Below are 24,066 nucleotides of genomic sequence, written 5' to 3' on the forward strand. Positions count from 1 at the left end.
TAATACGGTCTGCATGTAAGATAAATAAATTTACATGTAAATGGTATTCAAAGTTAATTTGTTGATGTCCAATTGAATATGCCATTTTCCCTTTTATGATGTAGCAACACCCTTGCCCCTTTCATCGCTGACCTAACTGATATATTGTGAACAAATTGGGGCTTTGCTAGAAAAAATGAAGTGCTAGTGATATAAAATAATTAATTCTACTATTGGTGTTGTAGCATCCATAACCAGTATACAAGCTGTTGTAGTAGATGTTAGTTGACAAATTTACTGGAGAGGTCTTCATGTCCATTGAAGAAAGTGCTTTAAAAGACAAAAACCTTGTTGTTGGCAAATTCTACATCATTACAATGACAAATAAGACAATTTAAGATGACAGTCCCTTTATAACAATTCAGATAATTAGGTTGATATCCCAAACTAATGGACATTCAGCTTGTATTTGTAGTGGTTTAGAGCAAACAAGGATGTCCAGCTATGTGCCAATTATATGTTTCGTTGCTTAATATATAGCGAATCCATTTCTTACATCCCAAGATGTATGTGAAGAGTTTCACTACATCCTCTTGTTGTTGGCCAATTTGTAAAGATATAATGTGGAAAGCACATTGAGATTCATGAGGAAGAAGACTCCAAGGAAAGAAGCAATCAAAGCACCCCCTCCATGCCTACAGTATGCATCAAACTTATCGCATATTTTATCCCAGTATGCACGTTGATCCCCATTCTTAGCCAATCTTGCCACTGAAGCTGCTGCTGCTCCCCCTGCAGACACTAGAGCCACCATCACCTGCAAGTGTATATATGCATTATTACTTTCTTCAATGGAAACACTTGATCACTTTCATTTCCCTTCCACACTTTACCGTTCTTATGCAAGAAGGCGAGTTTTCATTAACGAGATGGGAAGGAAGTTCTTTTTTTCATGAAAAAAACATACAAAAATTAGTTCCAATGAAGATTAGTTAGCTTACAACATAATGTGCAGGTAAAAGTTTCGTACTGTCTATAAACATAACCTATAGAGAGACAAGTGGGAAAGGTGTGCACCAGTGGAGTGCGAATTTGATTATTCAGATTTTGTAAGAAAGTACTACCAATGGATTACAATCAAACTGATCTTTTTTTTTTTTCTGGTTCGTGCGTTCCTTGTCCAAATTTGAATTTCAGTCAAATTCAAGGTTTAAAAAAGGTTCAGACGTAGAAAAATTGGAGTTGATCCTAATGGAAGAGAATTCAGTGTAAAAAAATCAACCACGTTAACATCCAAACTTGAATTTGAACAAGTTGGATAATTAAAATGGATAAGAGTGATTTGAAGAGAAACATATATTAAGTTAGTTGTTTTCTTACTTAAATATTTTTTTAATAGTAAAAAAATGATCGGCTTTGATAACATCAAAATTTTTGGTAGTATAAAGATCTTTTTTTTGTTTTTACAAAAATGACTTGAACCAAAACATGATTTATATTAAATTAGTATTTATAAATACATTATAAGGTTCATATTTTGTTTAAAACACCAAGTATGGTTTTTATCCCTTACCCAAGTGGTCTAATACCTTCCAATCATTATACATTAGACTTGGGCATCGGGCCGGCCCACCCCAGCGGCCCAGCCCGATTAGAGTCGGGCCCATGTCAGCCCAACGTCCTAAACTCGAGCCCAGCCCTAGGCCCGATACCCAAGCCCGGCCCAGCTCTATTAAAATAAAAAAAATTAATATAAAATAATTTTTTAACATAAAATATATTTTTCATAATAAAATAATTAAATAAAATAATAAAAATTTAAAAAAATTAATCGGACCGAATCGGACCCCATCAAGCCAGCCCGAACTAGTTTTTTCAGGTCCGGGCCCGTTGCCTATATATATATATAAAGAAAGAGATGAATTGAAACCAACCAGGTAACTTTGTGGCCGGATGATTACTTTTTTATTTTGTGTTGCTAAAAACCACTACAGAATATGCACTTAAGACAGCCAGTTGCTTAAGCATGGTTTTTACCTTTTTGTGATATTTTTTTACCATGCAAAATAAGAAAATAGCCATCCAGCCATAGAGGTGGCCGACTTATAATATATATATATATATATAAGAGCATCAACCACGGTTGAGCAAGGAAGGCAGCGGAGGCCATGCCGCCCCCATCCCCACAAGTTTTTTATAAATGAAATTTATATGTAAATGTTGCAACAGGTTGTTTGTTGTAGTGTGTGGATGGAAAGGCATGAAATGAACGCCCCGCTATGATGGGCAGTCTCCATTAATATGCGTGTCAAAATCGGGTCATTCATTTCACGGCCTTCCACCGAGGTCCATAACGCGGAAGTCGGCGTTTTGCAACCATTTTGAGACCTTGCAATTTGACATCCTGTGAAATTTTTGGAAATTTGGCCCAAAATTTTTCAAAAGTTCTATTGGTTTTAGTTTTTCACTTTAAAAACGTCTTAGCTTCACTCATTGCATTCATTTCAAACAAGTTTATTTTTTTACAAAAGTCTTTTTTGCGCGTTTTATTAAGGGGGAGGACTGGTCATGTTGAGTCGAGGGCGACCTCAACCCTCATTCTCTGAAATCGCCGGCCGACACTTATGCGAGTTCTCTAGACTGTTGGGCCCCTTTCCCTGTTGAACCGTTGTTTTAGTGTCTGCAGATAAGTTTTACACTTATGAAACATTTGATTATTTTTTGAAAATCTAATTCTATCGAGGTACTCGTAATAAATCAACCGCCAGGAATATAAGCACTACAACCTGCTTTAATGTGCTTTCTGAAGCTATAATATGTTTGGATATTGTGAGTCATTGATTTATAATGGATGATTATGAAAATTTGTATTTGCATTGCAATAAATCGACATATAAAATGGGCATGCGTTTTAACATATGCATTGTTCAGTATGCCTATTTCAGTTGTTTCGATCGGTTGCTCTATATTTATATTGGTTACTCAGTCGACCTTACTTGAGTATCCTAAAAACAAAGTTGCAGTTGTCTTTTCGTAAATTTGAGAAAAGTAGACATTGTTTAACTATTTATTTAGCTGAAAACATGCATTAGCTTTGGAATTTTATGTTTTAGTATGTGCTACTCAAAGAGGTAAAAAATCGCTATATGAAATTTCACTAGTATAGGATAATAAAGAATTCACCTCTTATTCGAAAACAAGCCGACCCGAATGCAGATTCTCTGTTGGTAAAAGAACTTACTAAAAAGAAAAATCCAAGTTGGGATTTAAAATTGAAGTTTCTTGTCCACGAGCAAATCAAAGTTGAAAATAAATCAATCAATCTCAACAAGTGGGTGACAGTTGACCATGAGCACTCAGTAACGTTTTTTATTCTTATAGGTTTAGCTAGAAGGAACGAAAACTAAACAGATCAAATTGGAGAATGAGAGGCTCACCAGGTCACCAATGGCCAGAAGAAGGCTGATTGGAGTATGGAAACAGCCAACCATCTTCCCCAGTGAGAGAATGAAAGTCACCAACGAGTACCCAGCCGCTACGGCATTGGCTATGACAAAAAACCTGTCCCGCATAGTCAAATTAAACAATTCAGCTTCACAAGATATATGTACATAATATGCGTGTCTGCGTGCGTGAGAGAGAGAGAGAGAGAGGGAGGCCGACATGAAAGCTGGGGTTTGGTGAAACTTGGCAGTGACATTTCCGTATATGGGTTTGGCATTGCCCAGGCCTACAACCATAGTAATGGTTTGCTTGTTTACGCCCATGACTAATGCAGCAGCTAATGTGGCAGCAAACGCCAGAAATCTTAGGAAAACGTAGATCCGATTGTGCTGCGGAATTCCATGCTCCTGCTTCAAATCAGACTTCCAGACAACATTGCCAGTCTCCATGTGTGTGTGTTTGTGTGAGACAGAGAGAGAGAGAGAGAGATATGGCCGGGATGGCTAAATAGATCGATTTAAAGAGGAGACGTACTACTGGAGTTGATTGTGGATCACCAATTTCAGCTGATTCAACAAATTTTCCAGAGGAATTTAGTCCACGTTTGTTAGCTGACATCTCCTACCACCTATTGCTCGTTATACATTTCAACTATATAATGGAAGTAGATAAATTAGGTGCTTCTAGATTATCCACTTGATTCAATTGTTAGCCGGAACTATTTGTTGTTCTTGTTTCTTTTTTCCTTTCCTGTAATTTACTTTTCCTCCTAGCTTTAAGAACTGTCTGATTTAAGAACTGTCTGATTGACCGACTTAGGGAACAAAGTGCAGCAAGGTTTTTCATCATCTGTGGCACTCAAATAGTGCTACTGAAGGTCTTTACTAGCACTATTTCAGCGCTACAAGTTGCGCCAGAGCTGAAGGCGCCACTACTGCTTCCTCTAGCAGTTTGGGCGTAGTGCTGCTGATGAACATTATCACTAGCACTGGGCTTCCTAGTTGTAAATGTAACACTACTGGCACCTTGTTATCAGAGGCAGAGCCAATGGGAGGCAAGCAGGGACTGCCCTCCTTTTTTTTTTAATTTACATGTAAATTTAAAAAAAAATATTTATCATATATAAAAATTTTTGAAAAAATATAATTCAACCCTATCAAAATTTTGAAATTATAATTTAGCCCTCTTATGAAAAAAATTTTTGATTCTGACCCGCTTTTGAAATTATAAGTCGGTGCTCCTTATGAAAAATTCTACCTCTGACGCTGCTTGTTAGTGCCAGTGAGTTTACCAAATAGTAGCAGTGGAGAGTCATTAATGTGTGCGTGTTTATAAAATCAATGTTAATTTACAATCTCATTTACATACAATGTTAATGTTAATGTGAAAGATCAAAAAAATTGTATAGAAATTAAAAAATTTACAGAAGAAACACAGGCAGCCACCTTGCCATCCACGCCATCTCGTCATCTATCGGCTGTCTCATCCAGTCCCCTTTGTAATTTACATCATCCCACGTGCATGTTTCACACCTGGGTGCTTGGGCGTGAACACCTCCTCTCGGGCAGGTGTGGGACTCATTGGGCATGACAATCTTTCAGCTGGAAGTCGCCGCAGCCTCTTCTCCCCAGAGATGGATTGCACCTCAGTTTCCGCATGCGGGATTAGTAGCTGTAGTATCACCAAAGCAAATTGTATAGAGCATCATGATCAGCCCACTTCAATTTTCGCTAGTCTGTAAATGAGAGGGAAATTACCTGCTTATTCTTCATGGTACATTCCCAGATAACATAACCACGATAGAGATGTCTTTAGGAATGTCAATATATTTGTTTTGAATCGAATAACCAACCGAACCGATCCGAAAAATCGAATATGAAAAACAAAATAATATCTGATTAAGAAATCATATCAGATTCAGATTTAATAAATGACATCCGATCGGATTCAGATATACATATATATCCGATTGAATTTGAATACAGGTTCGAATCGGATTCATTTTTAGACATATATCTTATATCCAATGCTATTACATTTTGAAAATTGGCAAATTCCGATTCAAAATTTGAATTCGGATTATGATTGTAAAATCAGATTTCAATTTTGGATTCGTATATGGATTTTTTTCCTATTCAAATCTGAATATGTGAATATCTGAAAAAGATATGATTAAGAGTATATATGATGCATTGACATCCCTAAATATTCTTGCTGAAAGATTCTACAAAATTAAGCATCTTCCAAGAGAACATCAAGTAAAAGTCATATTTGCATGCAGTTGATCAAGCTACGGAAAAACACAAAGGAAAGAAAAAAAAAAATGTACACAAAGGGGTTACTTAAGTCTTTTACCTTGATTCTCTTGAGTAATTCGTAGCCGCTCCGATTATTAAATTAACTCTCATGTCCTTCATTTGGAAAAAGTCAATCACATTTTTTTAAATTTGAGTTGCCGACGTTTCCTCCTCCTTCAAGAAATTAATACGTGTCTTAGTGATAAGCAGTTTAGGCATGAAATCACAAGAGGCTAAAGACCGTACCAGTAAAAAACAAAATCTACTTAAAAACTAGAAACAAGATCCACATGACAATGGAAAAACTAAAGGAATTCTAAAAAATCCCTTCCCCATCATCTCAGGAGTCACCTTCTTCAACCCATGTCGCTAAAAGAGTCACATCATTATGTTATCACCCAAAATTATTTCAAAAGGCTATATTCCATTCAAACAAAATTATTAGTTATTTCAACCAATTTTGCAATGATTTGGATCTAATTTTAGACCCCATGCCCAAGCTCAACCCCAAATAGACTTCTAAATCCATACCTAAATTTAAATCTCGACCCTAAACCCAAGACAGACTTCTATATTCATATCTAAGTCCAATGCTCAACCAGTCAATCCAAAACAGACCACTAGACCCATATCTAAATCCAAATACAAGATTTAAATCTAGAATCCAACTTTAGATCTAGATTTGGATCTAAATCCAAGTTCTAGATCTAAAATACACACCTTGATCCAAAATATGAAGCCAAAGTTAGTAATTGAGCCCAACAAACGAAATTAAGTCCAAACGAGGAAAACAGACCCATAAAACTGCTCTTGGATCTAAATTAAATACAAAACCAAAGTTTGGAATTGAGAATTTCAACTCAAAATCCAAAGTCCAATCCAAAATAACAAATTTTGATGTTATTGAGCGCCGTGCGCACATGCACAGACCTTTCCTTTGTTTTGCATTTCAATAGTGTGCCAAACAACTTTAAAAATATGTTTTGAGCCTAAACCACTCATCTAATTCTTGATCCAAGCCTCGGGCATCAACTAGAACCCATTGGCGATCAAGCAAACCTGATCCAGATCTAAAACAAGCCCGAAACTACCCAAAATGAAGTCAGCCTCGTTTGTAACAAAAGACCATTTTTTCATTTAAAATGTGTTTTCAAAACATGATTTTTATATTTTTTTTATGTGTGATACCCCCTTAAAAGCCAAGGAGGCGAAAGCCACCCATTTTGCCCCCTCTCCCGTGTGCCCTGCACGTTGCCAGATACCCTGGCCAAGCAGCGCATGGCCACGCATTCATGGGTCGTGCCAAGGCAGGGCCTGCGCCATGCGTAGCCCTGCCCATAACCCATAACCCCAAAGGGGTGTTTGCAAGGCTAAGGGCCAATTAGAGGTGGGAGCCGAGCCAGGCCGCTAGCTGGGGCCGGGCCCGATGGGCCAGCCTGGGTCTGCCCGACCCAACCCGCTAATATTATAAAAAATATTTTTTATTATTTTTAAATTTAATAATATATATTTATTATTTAAAATATAATTTATATTCAAAAAATTATTTTATAAGTTTAAAAATAAATTTTTATATTGTAACTGGGTAGGGCCTGGGCCCGTCGGGCCAATCCAGACCCGGCCCGATGCCCACCCCTAGGGCTAATCCCATTTAGTCACAACCTATTAAAAAAATTAAAATAATTCAAAAATACTTGAAATTCACATGAAAATGTTGTTAAATTAAAAAAAAAATCAAATTTTGAGTTTTGGCTCCAAAACTCTCTATAATTACCCCCAAAATCTTTATTTTTGGACATGAGCTAACCCTGAAGAAATCTCTAGTGTTTTTTCATTTAAAGACTTAAAGGTTTTCTCTTAGCACTCTCTCCATTTTCTTTTCTCTTATCTTCTTCTTTTTCTCGAACCTTAGATGCAAACTTTTCTAACTTCCACTCTTAAATGTAGCACGAGGAAGCCTCCTGGAGAGACATCTTCAACACCTTGGAGCTTCATTCGAGGAAGTTTTAAGATCATTCGATGAAAGAGACTCATTTTCTAAAATCACTTTCATTAGAGGTATGTATTCATCCTCTCATTTTTATTTGTTTTCATTTCCATTCACCATCTCCTTATGGCCATGCAAGAGAGTTCTAAATATCTCATATCCATAGTTAAGAGCTGCTCTTGAGTGCACCGAGAGTACGAGCAATGTGAAATAGATTCCATTTCTCTATTTTTGAAATATGGTTCTTTTGATTTCTTTGCTCATTGAATGTGTGCATTGTTCATGTATGAAATGATGTTCAAGCATGGTAGACTGATTTTTTTTTTTCAAATTAATACATGAATGAATGGTAAAAATGAGTGCTTTGATTGAGATTTATTTGTTATTATATTGATTTTTTAGGTTGGAATTTGTCCAACCTAAAAAAACCTCTCACGAATGTGTACATGTTAAAATGCATCTTCATGGCATTCTTACATTTAGCATTTCTCTTAATCACCCGACTAGACATCCCAATGAGAGCTTTCTTACATTATCAACTTTCCATTTCATGTGTAGTTGATTTTTTTCTATACCCAATGGTAAGAGAATTAGATATCCCTGTATTAGACGAAATGCTTGTTGTTTTATGCTTATATGAAAATATTTAAATCATTTTTTTTTTAAATAATTTTGAAAGTAAGAACTTCTTCAATGAGACTTTCGAGACCAAGCTTAGGCTCTTGCATGAGCCGAAGTTCCTCTCCGGCCTACATAGAAAAAAATGAAGTCGGATATACTCTAAGTTATCTCCTGATTTTAATTTTTATAAATGCATATATGTACATACATGTTATCTACGTATACATGCACATGAATACTCTATTTATCATCCTCTCTTTATTAACTCAAAGAGAGAGAGAGAGAGAGCAATTCTAGAGAGGGAAAATGGAATACACGTATATACTTATTTACATGTATATATATATATATATATATATATATATATATATATATATATATATATATGTGTGTGTGTGTGTGTGTGTGTGTGTGTGTGTATATACATGTAAATAAATATATATGTGTATTTCATTTTCTCTCTCTAGAATTTCTCTCTCTTTTCGAGTTAATACTTTCTTTTTATAATACATATATATATATATATACATATATATATTTATTTATTTATTTATGTATTTATATTTATATTTATCTCTCTCTCTCTCTAAAATCTTCTTCTCTCTCTCTTTCTCTTTCTCTTAGATTTAAGATATTCCTTTTATAAATTTTCATATATATATATATATGCAACTATATACGCACAAACATACATCCCTCTCTCTTTTTTAAATTTTTCTTACTTCATTTTCAGAATCTCATTCTCTTTCTCTTTTTCCCTATTCTTATTGGCTTAAAATCTTTTCCTTTTCTTTCTTTCATTCTTTCGAATATCACTTTTCATTCTTTCGAATATCACTTTTCCAAGATATAAGATTTTAATTTTCATTTATCAACTTCACTAAGACCAAAACTCAAGTAATGACTCAATATTATAATCATGTTTGATAGTCTACAACCTCATTTTACTTTCAACATTTTTTTCTCTTCATAAGAATATTTAAGATAAATATGTAAATAAATCTAAATGTATGTGATGATAGGGAGATCCTTTGATGAATGATATGGTAGGAATGAATAATTTATTTTCAATCATATAGAATCAACGTATTCTTGCATTCATATTCACTTGTAGAATTTACGAATGATCACAAGCACCTTTCTAAGACACTTAAGCAAGATGAAATTGAGCTCTAGCTAAGTAGTAGCTGAATTAGAGCAAATCTTAAACCTACTTAAGTTCTTAAGAGAACACTAAATCGATTTCCAAAAGAGATCTTCAAAATTCTCATATTATCTTCTAAAGATTTCCAAATGATATTTGCAACGGTTTGTTGATTCAAAAATCTCCCAAATCAAAATAGTTTATATTTTCAAATGATCCTTCAAAATTTTCTCAACAAAAGTTTGAAATATTAAATATTTAACGTTATCTTCAAGCACCACACCGCGTTTAGAATGAAGTAGATGTTAAAGTAAAAATGAAATGCATCAAAAATAAGCATAGTCCTTGGAATGATTATCTCCGGTAAAGGCATCGGGAATGGTCAATCCTCGTACAACGGTCTCTCTCATTTTAAAAAGAAAACTTTATATTTCCAAAGCACTCCAAAACCGAAATAAATTTTGAGATGCAAATAGTTGGCGACTGTGGTGGGACCCATTATCATTTGGCTATGATTATCACTGTTGCATTTCTATTAACTTGAGCGTCTTCTGTATTGCCGATGTTAAAGCATATTCCTTTCTTTGGCTTTGACCCTATCAGCATTACATTATATTGCTTGGTTGTTGCATTTGCTTTCTTACATATAAGGTTAATTGAGGGGGATCAATCAAGTTCACCAAAATTTATGATCACATACAACCCTCCTCAATTTAAAGTTAGATTGAAAACAATGCTTGTTCCTTCTACCTTATTTTAATCATCGTCTTAGGCAGGGGCGGAGGGAGGCGGTGCTCACCTGGGCCATGGCCCGGGTGAGAGCAGGAAAAAAAATTTACATTGAAAAAATCAAATTTTTTTTGTTTGGATCAACCCGTCACCCCTCTTGGCTCGACCCATCGCTCCTCCTGACCCAACCCTTGAACCATTTGGCCCGCCCCTGAAAAAAATCATGGCTCCACCCCTCGTCTTAGGCAACATTGTATTAGAGACAACCGATTTGTATATTTGCTCATATTTTAAAGCTTTTCATACTTATTTGTCATAGTCATCATGTTGTCGAGCTTGATCTTAGGTGGTAGTACAAGACTAAGTCTTACAACTGGCTAACCTACACAACTAGGTGACCATCCTAGGAACTCTCATGATGGAGGTTGGGGTCCATGTGAAACTTCCTATGGACATGCACCTTACACTCAAGAAAGTTGTCCTTTCAATGATCGATTAAAAAACGTGTCTTCTATGAGTAAAACGAGACTGAATAGAACGGAACAATAGCCAACCAAGAGGTAGGCAAGAAAGCCCCCTCGTTGGTACCATCAGTGATAAGTTATGTATATTGACGGTGACCAAGAAAAAGTAGAGATACCTTATGCTTAGTTGTCTAAGGAAGAACCAATGCTAGTACTAAGCCATTTGGCTAAAGTATTTAAACATAACTCCATAGGATTATCGTGATGCAAAGTTATCTCAATTAAACCCTTATACTTTTTTTCTTCAAAATTTTTTTGCAAGATAGAAGAATAAAAAGTATTAATTGTGCACAAAACCTTATGTGGTGTTTTACAACATCATTATATACCCCTATCTCATATTATCATTGTTAACTTTGTCGATTTTTTCCACTAATTTAATCTCTATTATTTAGAATCTTCATTCAAGATGTATTCTTTCCAACATGGTGTCACCTTTCTTTATGAACACATACTCTTTAGGGAAGAACCCTAATGGTCTACTTATGTTTTAGTTGAGTCTAGACCCTTAGCTATCAAATGGTATTGGTCTTGGCATCCACCTTCTCTCAGATGTTTCCTTCTTACTTTGAAGAATGTAAGCTAAAGACTGTGGCAATCACAGGAATGTAATTAGTGGATGGGAATTCGGTGCATGCTATTGCTGAGTGATGGAACCCAAGGACTCCTCCATTGGTTTCTATAGGAAGAAGTGACAGTATTATTGGATGAATTTACTGAAATACTAGACCACCTTACCCCTATTTACATTCCAAATGACTCATTGGAGAAATAATTTCTCATGAACGAGACTAAGGTTAATGCAAATGACCTTATAGCTTACTTTACCAAACGAAAGACTTGGCCCCTAATAAAAAATAATGAGAACCAAAGCATCATGCTAAAGAACCTACACAAAGAATTTGGATCCTATGTTGAGTCTTTCACCTTATCTCAAAAAGCCATAGGAGGAGTCAAGCACTGCATGATGCTTTTCACAGTATGAGTGACCCTCTTCAAGAATGGAACCAACCTCCTATATGTTCGTACCGCCCAACTTTTTCAAATATGGGGGCATAGAAGGACCCAACACTTGTTGATGACAATGACAGCCTTGGCTTAACCTTACCCGAGAACTCACCCGCTTCACCATCAGAGACACATATTATGTTGAAGGATGCACATATACTTTACAATCATGGTTTCTCAAGTACATGGGACCTCGAGCTAGTCTATTCAGAAACACTAATTGAGCATTAACAGTCATGGAACAATACTTTTGTTTGATCGAGTAGCTAGATGGTGAAAAAATCATTTGGGAATATTATGATTGTCGCTAGAGTCCACCTAAATACACTCACCATTACCATGGTCGTACCACACTCTTGGGCTCATATTTCATAGTTAATATTGTGCTGATAAATGCATGAGACAACTCTCTCAGAGACAAAAGATGGTTTCTGTGCGTGCACCGATCGGAGCATTCAATCATATAGAATCAATGCATTCATGCATTCACATTCACTTGTAGAATTTACAAATGATCACAAGCTCCTCTATAGGACAATTTAAGGAATATGAGATGGAGCTTTTGGTAGGTAGTAGCCGAACTAGTGCAAAATCTTAAATCTACTTAAGTTCTTAAGAGAACACTAAATCGATTTCGAAAAAAGATCTTCTAAATACCTATATTATCTTCCAAGGGTTTTTCAAATGATATTTACAAAGGTTTATTGATCCAAAAATCTATCAAATCAAAATGTTTTATATTCTCAATTGATCCTTCAAAATTTTCGCATGCAAAAGTTTCAAACTTAAATTTTCAAGATTATTTTCAGGTCTCACACTACATTTAGATTGGAAAAGATGTTTAAGTAAAAAGAAAATGCATCAAGAATAAGCATAGCCCTTGGATTAGTTGCCCTCGGTAAAGGCACCAGTAATGGTCAATCCTTATACCGACGAGCGAGTCTCTATTTTCTCTTATTTCAAAAATAAAATTTTATATTTCTGAAGCAGTCCAAAACTGAAATAAATTTTGGGATGCAAACACATTAGCTCTTTGTTTTCCGTTGCTCAAACGGCAACTGCATTCTTTAGTACACTTTTTTTCCTGCCTTGATTTGTTGATCCCACTAAACTTTTAGAGTTACACTACAAGAGAAACAACTCCCCCTTTCTTGGTTGAACAAATCCAAACTTGCTCATAAGCAAATGGAAATTCCACATTCCATCAGCATTCTACCATTTTGTGAAACTGAGAAGGGTAGTTTATTACATAATGGAGAAAAGTACATGAATTTACCACCTTCATGAATGGTCCTCAAAATTCATCAATCATCAAAACAAATTGATGTTTGGTCACCATTTCACACATTTCCTTCATTTGAGCAAAAAAATAAATAGCCTCTATAAATAGCTAATTCATTCTTCACAAATAAAAGTTGTTAAATGCAATGAATCATTCACATAAATTGCAACTAAAAACACTTACCCCCACTTCATTCTTGAATTCCTCAACTCCATGTTTTGAATGCAGTGGTTAACTTCATGAACTTGAAGAACCTCCTTTTCAAAAAAAAAAGAGTAGCAAATATCATCACAAACCATGCCAAAAGATCATGTGAACATGATCAATTATGTTCCCGCAAAAAAAGCAAAGTTTTAATGTCCATAATTCTGAACATGTACTCACAACAAAAACAAATATTGTCAAGGACATCCAAAGACTAAAAATCCATGTGTAAGTGTTTTTCTTTTTTTCAAAACAAAGTACTTCAATCCCAAAAAAAAGGAAAGTGTTAGATGGTTATCCCTAAACATGCTTCAATGATCTTCAATGACATATAATAACATGCAGCAGGAAGATAGATTTTCTTGTGATGGTATTACGGATGCAGTTCATGCTTTATGTTCATATCTTGTAGGTCCAAATGTGCATTCAAATGATCCTTTGTCTTCCCTTTTGTATTTAAAAATGTTCCAATGATATTGTTACAAATATTCTTCTATATATGCATTACAACTAAGTTGTGATGCAACATATTATGCTCCTAATAAGGTAAATTAAAAAAACTTTTCTTCTAATTATAGGGTGGACAACCATCTATAGTATTCAATTGTTGTAATACGTGGACCATGGAACTTAGGTCTCCTTGATATGGTTTGAACTTTGAACTATGAACATTTACATACTTAACCTGCTATTCTTTTTTGTCTTTCATTAATTTGATATTTCATTTTTTTCACCAATCTTGTCTCTTTTGTAAATTTCATGCTTTGATTGTAGGTAGAAAGTATGTCACAATGACAGTGGGAACAATCATACCTAGTTCTAATCAAGGAAATAGAGACTGCCTATCTAGGAATACATAGATACATAGGTCAGACTCTGGACAGACTTCAGCATTATCAATCAGTGTGAATATTAAACATGAAACTTTGTATGACTGGTCTCTCCTTCTCTGTTGAAGCTCTGTTGACTGCAAGGTGTGTTCTTACAGTTTACAGCTACAAGAAATTCAATCCATATGATCAAGACCTGTCAAATACCTTCAAAAAAAGTGTGTTGTTTCCTTTTTGAGCTCCTAATTACCTATCTCTGCTTAGCAGGCTTCGTAATGAATTAATCAAACAAGAGCTAATGGTTGAAGTCACTGCAAGCTAGTGCTTACATTTTCCAATGCCTATATTCGAGGGTCGTTATATATTATATGATATTCTATTATGTGGTCTTGTACTTACCTATTCTTCTTCAAATGGATCGCACATATTCCTTTATGAATATTAGTATATCTGTCCTTGTAGTCACCTTGTGTCAAGAAATATTTTTTGTTTGAGCACATTATCACCCCTTCCATTTACAGACGTGGAATGGCTACAGATGTCAAAACATGATAGAAGTTGGTCATGCATCTAGTCACCTTTCCAGAAAACTTGGAAGATGCAATTGCATCAATAAGTCTGGTGCATAATTATGGATATCTGCACACATTAGGAATCAAAAACATCTAAGCGACTCACACATGAATATGTGGACTTGTCCTGGCCCATTTGCATTCTCCTTTTGCAGGCTAGGCAACCTAATTAGGTTACGCAGACCTATAATATTTTCAAGTACTCATCTATAAACTGAACAGGTACGAGTGGATCCTATATCACAGTTTGGCTCAGCTGCTAAACGGCCAGGACACAAGGTAATGATTGGACCGACGTATATAGACACTAGTGACTATATATTTCTTCTATACATGATTGTTCTCAAGCTATTATTACAAAATCCTCAACTTCTTTCAATTTTCATGGTGCCATATCCAGCCACCCAAGTAGAATCATTTTATTACCATTTACCATGCATAGAATACAATTCCTAAATGTGTTAAAAAGCATTATATATATATATATATATATATATATATATACATGCTATGTCACCACGGTACGTGGGGGAGACCCACGTACCCATACCATTATGCTGGTATGCCAAAACAGGTACACGGGTACGGTTTGGTACATTTGGATCTGGTTTTGGGTTGGAACCAAATCCAAACCATAACAAACTGTAAATTGTTTCTGCCATTGCCGTAGCCAATGAGTTCGATGTGCTGGAGGTCGGAGAAGGTGATCGCACCGAAGGAGGGAAGGGTTGTGCTCGTCAGCGGCTAGGGGAGGGGTACGGCCAGGGAGATGTTGTGCGTTGGCAGGGGATCAGTGAGAGGTTGGGCCTGCGCTGTGAAGTGGTGGGGTGGCTGCCGGGAAGATTCATCCCTTCGACCGTGGGGCTCTTCTCATGAATGGAGCGGTGCAGCATGATCCCCACAAAAAACCATAGAAAACCCAACACGCAGTTCTTTCCCTCTCTTTCTTCTCTTTTCTCTTTTCTCTCTCTCTTCTTTTTGGCTCTCTTCCTCTGTCCTTCTCTGGTGGTGGCTATTTCCTATTGTCTTCTCCTTTTTCTTCCCTCTTTTTGCTTTTTCTGACCTCCTATTCTTCGCCTTTCCTTGGATCTCGTTGATGGTTCTTCCCTCTTTTGTTGATCGGATTTGATTCTCGTTTTCCTTTTTTTTTTCTCCTTATATGCTGTTACCCCTTTTCTTTCGGTTAGCAAGCACAAGAAGAAGGAGAAACTCAAGTTAAAAAAGAAAGAAAAATCAAAGGAGGAAGAAGGTTTGGGATGAATAGGGAAGAGAGAAGTGTGGTTTGTTTTTTCAATTTTTTAATTTTATTTTTTAGAATTAAAAATATATAATTATCGTCGTACCAAGGTTGGCGAAAATGTTGTACTCGTACCTGCTTCCCCGTACCTATACCAGCACCCATGCCTGTACCTATGTGATATTGTATATACTATATGTGTGTGTGTGTATGTTTATGTAACAAGGGTATTGCACCATACTGGTACGAGTATGGGTACATACTAGGCTACGCCTTGGGTACTCCATTGACCCATACCGGGTACCCAAGTACGAATCCATCCATTTTCAGACTTGGTTAAAGTTGACTGAGTCCAAAAGCATCCACAGTTAGGGTTTAAGTTTTTAATGTGGTTTGCATTTTCTACGTTAAAAATATCTTAAACATTAAAACACTTTCGACGGTTTTGTGTCTTTACCGTGTCTTCACCGATAGAGACCGATGGTGGGAGGCGATTCTCCAGTGATTCTCTACTCCAGCGAACGACGATTCTCCACTCTGACGAACGACGGTTCTCTACTTCTTCCTCTTCTGCGAACGGTGATTCTCCAACGATTCTCTAGCGATTATTCACTCCAGAGAACAACGATTCTCTGCTTCTTCCTCTTCTTCTACGGCTCTACCTCCTCCTCGTTCTTGTCCTTTAACCTCTCTCATTTCTCTTTATCCTCACACTTACACTTCCATTGATTCGTTTTTGCTCTCTCCTGCTCCCTGTCCTTATCCAGGAAAGAAGAAGCGGAGTTTTGAAGCAAACGGCGATTGGATGTGTTTCAGAGAGAAGGTACATAAGTTCAAGGTTTGCGAGCTCTTTCTTTTGGTCTTGATTGGTTTTTAGAGATGAGAGGACTGTTATTCTATCTTGTGGCTGAGTGATGAGAGGGTTTTCCGATGCAGTGATTGGTTTCATCTGAAGGATCTCTCATTTGTTTTGTTTTTATCTTGATCTTTTTTCAGCTGATTTCTAATGATTTTGTGAAGATCGAGCTCCTTTCTTCATTTTTTGTTCTTCTGTTTTCTCATATGTGCCTATCTGCTTGTCTGAAGAGTGTACGAACATTGTAGTTACCTCTTAATTTTTGTTGGTTTTCCCTTTTGTTTTTGGTTTTATGATATTTGTGTTGGTTCTTGTGTATTTTAATCTCATGCCTTCTATTTCGTTTTACTCTCTTTACTTTGTTCCTTTTCAAGAGAAGGCAAAAAAAGTTTTTCCTTTTGTGAACTGTCATACATGAACAATATTTCGAGTTGTGTTTGGAGTTTTATATATATAGCTTTAGCGGATTATAAATCTGAAGCTTTGTCACACGGGTGCGGGTGCAATACGGGATACGGGGATACGGGTGCGGATACAGTAGGTTTCATAATTTCTGGATACGCGAATATGACAAATATAATATTCGCAAAAAATTATAAATTATAAAAGAAACAAAACATTGTTTATCAATATCAGCATTATGTATGGTTATTTAGAGAGTTAGCGACGAAGATCAACGAACACATCACGCATCACACATCATTCAACAAAAAGTTAATGAGTCACAAAATCCGAAACCTTAAAAAACCCCCAAATGAAGAACACAGTTAAACTCGAAAAGAAAAAAAAAACCCACTTACCTGTCTGTCGCCAGCTGTAGCTGGCGACGATCGGACATCGCCGGAAGTCATCACCGCCACCCACCATCGCTTGTCGGGTGAAGTCGGCCGTCGGGTGAAAAAGGAAGAAGGTCGACCTAATTTAACATTTAACGGATCAGTTTTTTAGCTTTGGATCGGGTCTGAACCAAACCCGATCCAAACGTATCCGTAAAGTATCCGTATCTGAATCGCCGTATCGGCGTATCGATACGGATACATGGGCTAATCCCACGTATCCGTGTGACTTAGATCTGAAGGGTTTGTTTCTTTGAAGGGTTTGTTTTTTGTTTAAAATCTTTCCAATAATGAAATTTCTGAGCATTCTATATGCAAATACGATCTCCATCTGTTTGGTAGATCATCTATTTTTTGTGTTTTTCTTCCGTGTGTGCTTGCATTGTCTTTTGGTAGATCATCTGATTTTTTTTTTTCGTGCTTGAATTGTTGATATATATTTATAGTTATTGGTTATAATTTTTTGCTTTTCAAACATAAGTTATAATGGCTGATAAAGGAAAAGGAACGATTCCTACAAGTAGAAGTGGAAATACGGCAAGCAATAGTAGTAGTGTTAATATCGTTGCTGCAGTAGAAATGGATTCATCTCAGCCTCTTTGGTGCTATGTAACTAAACTAGGAAAAACTAGTGGTGGTGGTGAGAATACGAATTTTTCTTCCAATTTATGTCGTAAACATTTTAGTGGATCTTATACGTGTTGCAAGACACATTTATCGCATATCAAAGGCTATAGAATTAGATGTGAAAAAATTAACAAAGAATCATTGTAGAAATTGAAAAAAGAACAAGATGCAGCTGAGACAAGAAAAACTTCAGCCAAGTCAAGTGAACTATTTGTTCTTCTTTATGCTATTGAAGGAGGTGAAGATGCTTCAAAGCAAAGAAAAATAATCATGGGGATTGGACCTACCAAAACATTAGCACAAGCATTCAAAAATATAGGAAGCGCAGAGATGGATAGAAGCATCAGAAGGTTCTTTTTTGCAAGTTCACTTCCTTTTAATATAGCCAGAAGTCCTTATTGGAATGATGTTACAAGTTTGGCTAATAGTTGTTTGGTCGGTTATGTACACTCGAGTTCAGAGAAGTTGAGAATAGTAATTCTTGCAGAAGAGAAGGCAAACATCGAAAATTTATTAGAGAAGAGATTTTCATGGACACAATATGGAGTATCCATTGTTTCTAACTGGTGGACTGATATACAAAGACAGCCACTGATAATTTTATTTCTTATTTGCTTAATAGACCATTCTTTTTGAAATGTGTTGATGCATTTGGGGAGTATAAAGATGTTGAGTATTTAAAAGAGCTATTATAAAAGTCATCAAAGAAGTGGGTGAAGACAATGTTGTGCAAGTTATTACTGATAATGCTCCAGTTTGCCAACGAGCAGGGATGAATTTGGCAAGTGTTCCCAAGTATAGTTACATATTATGGACTCCTTGTGTGGCACATAGTATAAATCTAGCACTTAAAAGTGTTTGCAACCCATCAAAAGAGATACAAACACTCTTAAATTGTGTTCATGGATTGAAGAACTTGAGCATGATGTCAAAAACATTAGAAATTTTGTTCTAAACCACAATGCTCTTGATATATTTAATAAGCATTCTAATTTGAAATTGTTGAAGGTAGCAAAAACTCGTTTTGCATCCATTATTGTAATGATGAAAAGAATAAAGCAAGTGAAACATGCATTAACACTTATGGTGGCTGATAATAATTGGGAGTTTTATCAGAATGATGACATTGTGAAGGCTCAAGAAATTAAATAATGTATTTTAGTTTATGAATGGTGTGATAAGATTACATATTTTCTGTAGTTTACATAGCTTATTTGGTAGATGTTGAGAGAAGTTGTCACAATACATCTTCATTGGGAGATACACTGAAACACTCAACTCTAGAAGCAATGATCTGACCCATGACATTTCAGCCGCAGTTTGAGCCATATCCCTATATTCCGACTCAGCACTAGATCGAGTCACCACATTCTGCTTCTTGCTCCTCCAAGAAATAAAATTACCTCCCACAAAAACACAAAAACATGTAGTGGACTTCCTGTCATCTACAGACCCTGCATAATCAACATCACTATACGCTTTGATGTCAACACTGTCTCCCTTTTTGAACCATAACCCCTTTTTCAAGGCTGATTTCAAGTATCTGACAATCATTAGAGCAGCATCCCAATGAAACTTCGGGGTTTTTTCATAAACTAGCTTGGTTTCTTCACAACAAAGCTAATGTTGGGGCGAGTGATAGTCAAATATAACAGTTTCCCTATGAGAGATATGTAAGAACTAGAGTCAAAAGGCTCTGATTCATCATCATATATATGAATGCAGGGATTCATGGGAAATGTGGCAGGTTCCAGCAACAAACCTATTTTCTGTAGAAGATCAAGAACATATTTTCTTTGAGACACTACAACTCCTTTACTACTACTAGTCACCTCAATATAACGGAGTTGTCTAAGGTTTTCTGTAATAAAGTATTGCTATAACTGCAATGGCAAAAGATGAAGATTCTGTTAGTTGGTGGTTACGTTTTGGAGCATCGACACCAAATCTCCAACTTGCATTGAAATTATTATCTCAACCTGCAACCTCTTCATATTGTGAAAGAGTGAAAGAAACTTGAGCACTTATTCTCAAACTCACAACTTCAAGAGAAATAAGCTAACTAGTAAGCAAGTAGAAGATTTAGTTTATGTTCATTCCAACCTATGCTTATTTTCACGTACTTTAGATGATTACAGGTATTTCTTTCTTTTTTTATCTTTGATATGTATACATATGAATATTATGTTGGTTGTTTAAAGTTAATATTAACTTAAATCATATTGTAGTTTTGTTGCAACTCGTTGTTCATGATCATCCAAGTATTGGCATGTTAATCTAGAGGACCTTGACGTGCAACTTGAAGGAGAACGTGATTTGCATGCTATTAATATGGACCTTACAAAACTTGTTGTTCCTTCTAATCTTGATGATGTGGCTGAGGAGAATCAAGAAAGCTGATATATTTTGTATGTTAATTACTTTCATACTTTGTTTAGTAGTATCTATAAATTTTGGATCATGATTTATGGATATGTTATTTTTGTGTGTATGTGTGTGTAGGGCTGTACCACCACACCCAAGCTTTTTGAAAATGGTCAGTACCCGTATCGGCACCGGCCCCCTTACCGGCACCCATACCCCTACCTATGTGACATAGGTGTATGTATATATATTATAGTCGTATGCTCCTTTTTAGGCCAAGGTTGTGCATGAGCTAATATTAAATCAAAAAGTCCATACATGGAATCTGCTTGGTTAGCAATGTTGGCCTCTAACTTCTTCTATAGTTGATTCATACTCAAATTAGACATTTCAACCATACCTCTAACCTTCCCACCCAATGTTAATTTCTGACCCAAAGAGAGCACTGCAATGGATAAACAAGGAAAGAGCACAAAAGTGATATTGCATCTTCCGTTATTTAGAAAGAATGAGCGTGTGCATCTTTATACATTGCCATAAAATCAGAATTTAACTTTAAGGAAAACACAAAAAATCAAATTCAAAAATTAATTCTATATGAGTTCGTAAATGTTGAATGTGTAGCAAAAAGTATAAGTGTAGATCAGATGCTCAGGTTCACAGTCTAGCACAGCCTAAAAACCAGTTCTTGCTCATTTTTATCTGCATTTGCAATTAAGGTTTTCTAAATTATATAAAATCCAACAGTTCAAAATCTTCAAGTTTTTTGAGATTTTAATAATGCAGTATGAAGGTAGAGGGTTAGAGTCCACACATTGTACATTTCTTGCTAGAGGAAATTGAGGAAAGAGAGAAGCCAGAATGAGTTTCATTCTTTAGTGAAGGAAATCTTGTTTTTCCTATGCATGACAACTATGATGAAGGCCTACCGAACAAAGCAAATTAGGACCATCCCTAAAAATTTTCTGTAAGATGAAGACACAAAGCAAGAAGTAAAGAAAAACATATCTCACACAGAAAGGTTGTTGGGGAGAGGTGTTGGTTTGGGACAGATCGATTGTAGTGTTGCAACCCTCTAATGGTGGTTTTGGGAGAAAATATGCTTCACAAATAGGGGAAGACAGCTTTGACGCACATATGAAAAATTGGGCCTTGAGAAAAGGAAGGAACAATGATCCATCTCCTTAAGGAAAAAATTTTGGCGCCAAACGAATTGAATGTTGGGTGTTTGGCAAAATTTTCAACAATCATAGATACCCAAATGCAGCATTCCAATCCAATTGTGAAATTTGTTGGCAATAGAGTCAATCACAACCTTCGCAAATAGCGGCAACTTTGCCGACCACAGACCCCATCGGGTCCTTTGCAAGCCATCTGTCAACACTGGCCCTCCCGTGAAGGAGGTGTATTTTATTGTAGTGCGAGTAACTTTGATTTGTTTTGATTTGTCAATGCTTTTGGTCATACTTTTATTTTCAAGGCAGAGAAGAGAACTATAGGCTCTTGGATCCTTTGTGCTTATGAAGTACACACGCAATCATTTATGACATCCTGATTCCCATCGTTTACTCAACAACAAATGATGGAGTTAGACAGCATGGATTTTGCATCAAACCATTTATTCAATAGGTGATAGAGTTGGAGGGCATGCAGACATGGTTTTTTGAACCAATTGATTAATATCTCTTGTGATGTAATTGAAATTATCACATGTTTTTGTGTAATTTTTTTAGTAATGTTTTTTTTACGATATAAATTAATTTTGCCACTTTTATATATATATATATATCATTACTGGATTCCTTTGGCATCTGAATGTACACCCCCAATGCATGCCTTGGATGCATGTATGAAAGGAGACCACCTGATGAAAAGCATGGAGCAGCTTGATGAAAGGGGAACCCTCCTGGCCTAAGGGATCCACATTCTCTCTCTCTCATTATATATATATATATATATATATATATATATATATATATATACACACACACACATATGCTAGTGACACAATGATATTCATCGCTTTGAAAATAGCGACACTACTTTGTCTCATTGCTATGTTTGTGGGGCTCCGACAACAAAGAAAGCATCATTGACACTACGACAAACAAAGCATCATTGACACCATCACCATCATGAAAGGGACTTGAAGATTATGAAGCTTGACACAAACACAAAGCAATCGCCTATTATCATCGATGTGAAAAAATTTGTTGTTGTTACCACCAACACAACAAAAAATGTTGAAGATTAAGCTGTAAAGCCACTTTATCCATGGTGATGCTTTTTTTGCATTGAAGCTAGCTAGCGAGCTCGGACGGGAAAACAGTGCTAGCGAATCTTGTTTTTGTCGTAGTGCAACTTGCTTCTTACAATTAGAATATTGTCTTTTTACACACACGGACAACAAAAATAACATTTTGGTGAGTGCACAAATAGACTAGGTGGGTCAATTTTTTTCCTTTGAAGGGAAAACACCAAATTGAGAGATAAGATCACGCATAGAAATGCTATTTAACAGCCATGATGTATAATGACAAGAAGAAGCTAGATAATCTCCTCAGCCAACAGCCACCGGCAATGAGCACAAGTACTGAATGCTGAATGTGAGCAAGGCCCAAACATCAATGACATGCAACTGATATACCATGCAATAGACTGGCTTTAAGTACAGGCGTTAAAGTGATGAAGTGCATGGTGAAGACGTGCTAGAACAAAGAGCCAATCGTTGGACCCTTCATAGCATGTATTCCCACATTCTCACTTGACCCAAGTTACATGCAACTGATATACCATGCAATAGACTGGTTCGATCCATATGTTATGCAATACTGTTAACATAGTGAGTATATTTAATGCACAATTAACAGAAAGAAAAGAGAAATAACTTTACTACTAAAATGTGGTCACATATAAGTGTGTACTGATTACAAGAAATTCATGAAACCCATCACAACATGTTTGGAATACAACCCCATGGCCAAACCTTTAGTAAGAGGACCAACCACCGTATCTTTAGCACTAATGTTATCAATACATACTAAATGATTTTTCATCCTCTCATTAGCAACAAAATACTTCAATTCCATATAATTACATAATGTAGTACTTTTATTATTGTTAGAAATGCAGACAGCGGCTTCATTGTCACAAAATACTTTGAGTGGTTTCTCAGTGGATTCAACCACCATCAATCTAATATGAAGTTCCGCAACCAAAGTCACCGTGTCTCAAATGATGAATTTTGCCTCCATGGTGTGGGCAACAGTAGTGAATTGCTTTCCACTCCTCCAATATATAGCACCACTTGTTAGTAGAAAAACATATGCAGTGGCAAAGTTCCTACCTTTCAAGACAACCACCCATAACTGCACCTAAATAGCCAAAAACCTCTAGGTAGTCCATTTTTCAATAAGTTAACATGTAACCTTGTGTCCCTTTGCAAATAAGGCAACTTCTTGGTAGCCTTCTAGTGAACAATCCTTAGATTCAACTAAAATCTGCCAATGAACCCTACTACATACA

General features: G+C 36.1%; 1 protein-coding gene across 1 annotated transcript; it reads right to left on the reverse strand.

Moving 5' to 3' along the window:
• Positions 1–487: 487 nt before the first annotated feature.
• Positions 488–3,881, reverse strand: LOC116267767 (CASP-like protein 1B2). Its single transcript, XM_031649658.1, has 3 exons — positions 3,643–3,881; positions 3,417–3,540; positions 488–796 (listed from the first exon to the last, which is right to left on the reverse strand). Exons 1-3 carry the CDS (start codon positions 3,870–3,872, stop codon positions 563–565), a joined length of 588 nt encoding a protein of 195 aa, XP_031505518.1. The 5' UTR covers positions 3,873–3,881; the 3' UTR covers positions 488–562.
• Between the last annotated feature and the right edge of the window lie 20,185 nt (positions 3,882–24,066).

The sequence above is a fragment of the Nymphaea colorata genome, chromosome 14 (assembly GCF_008831285.2).
Source record: "Nymphaea colorata isolate Beijing-Zhang1983 chromosome 14, ASM883128v2, whole genome shotgun sequence".
In the NCBI taxonomy this organism is placed as follows: domain Eukaryota; kingdom Viridiplantae; phylum Streptophyta; class Magnoliopsida; order Nymphaeales; family Nymphaeaceae; genus Nymphaea; species Nymphaea colorata.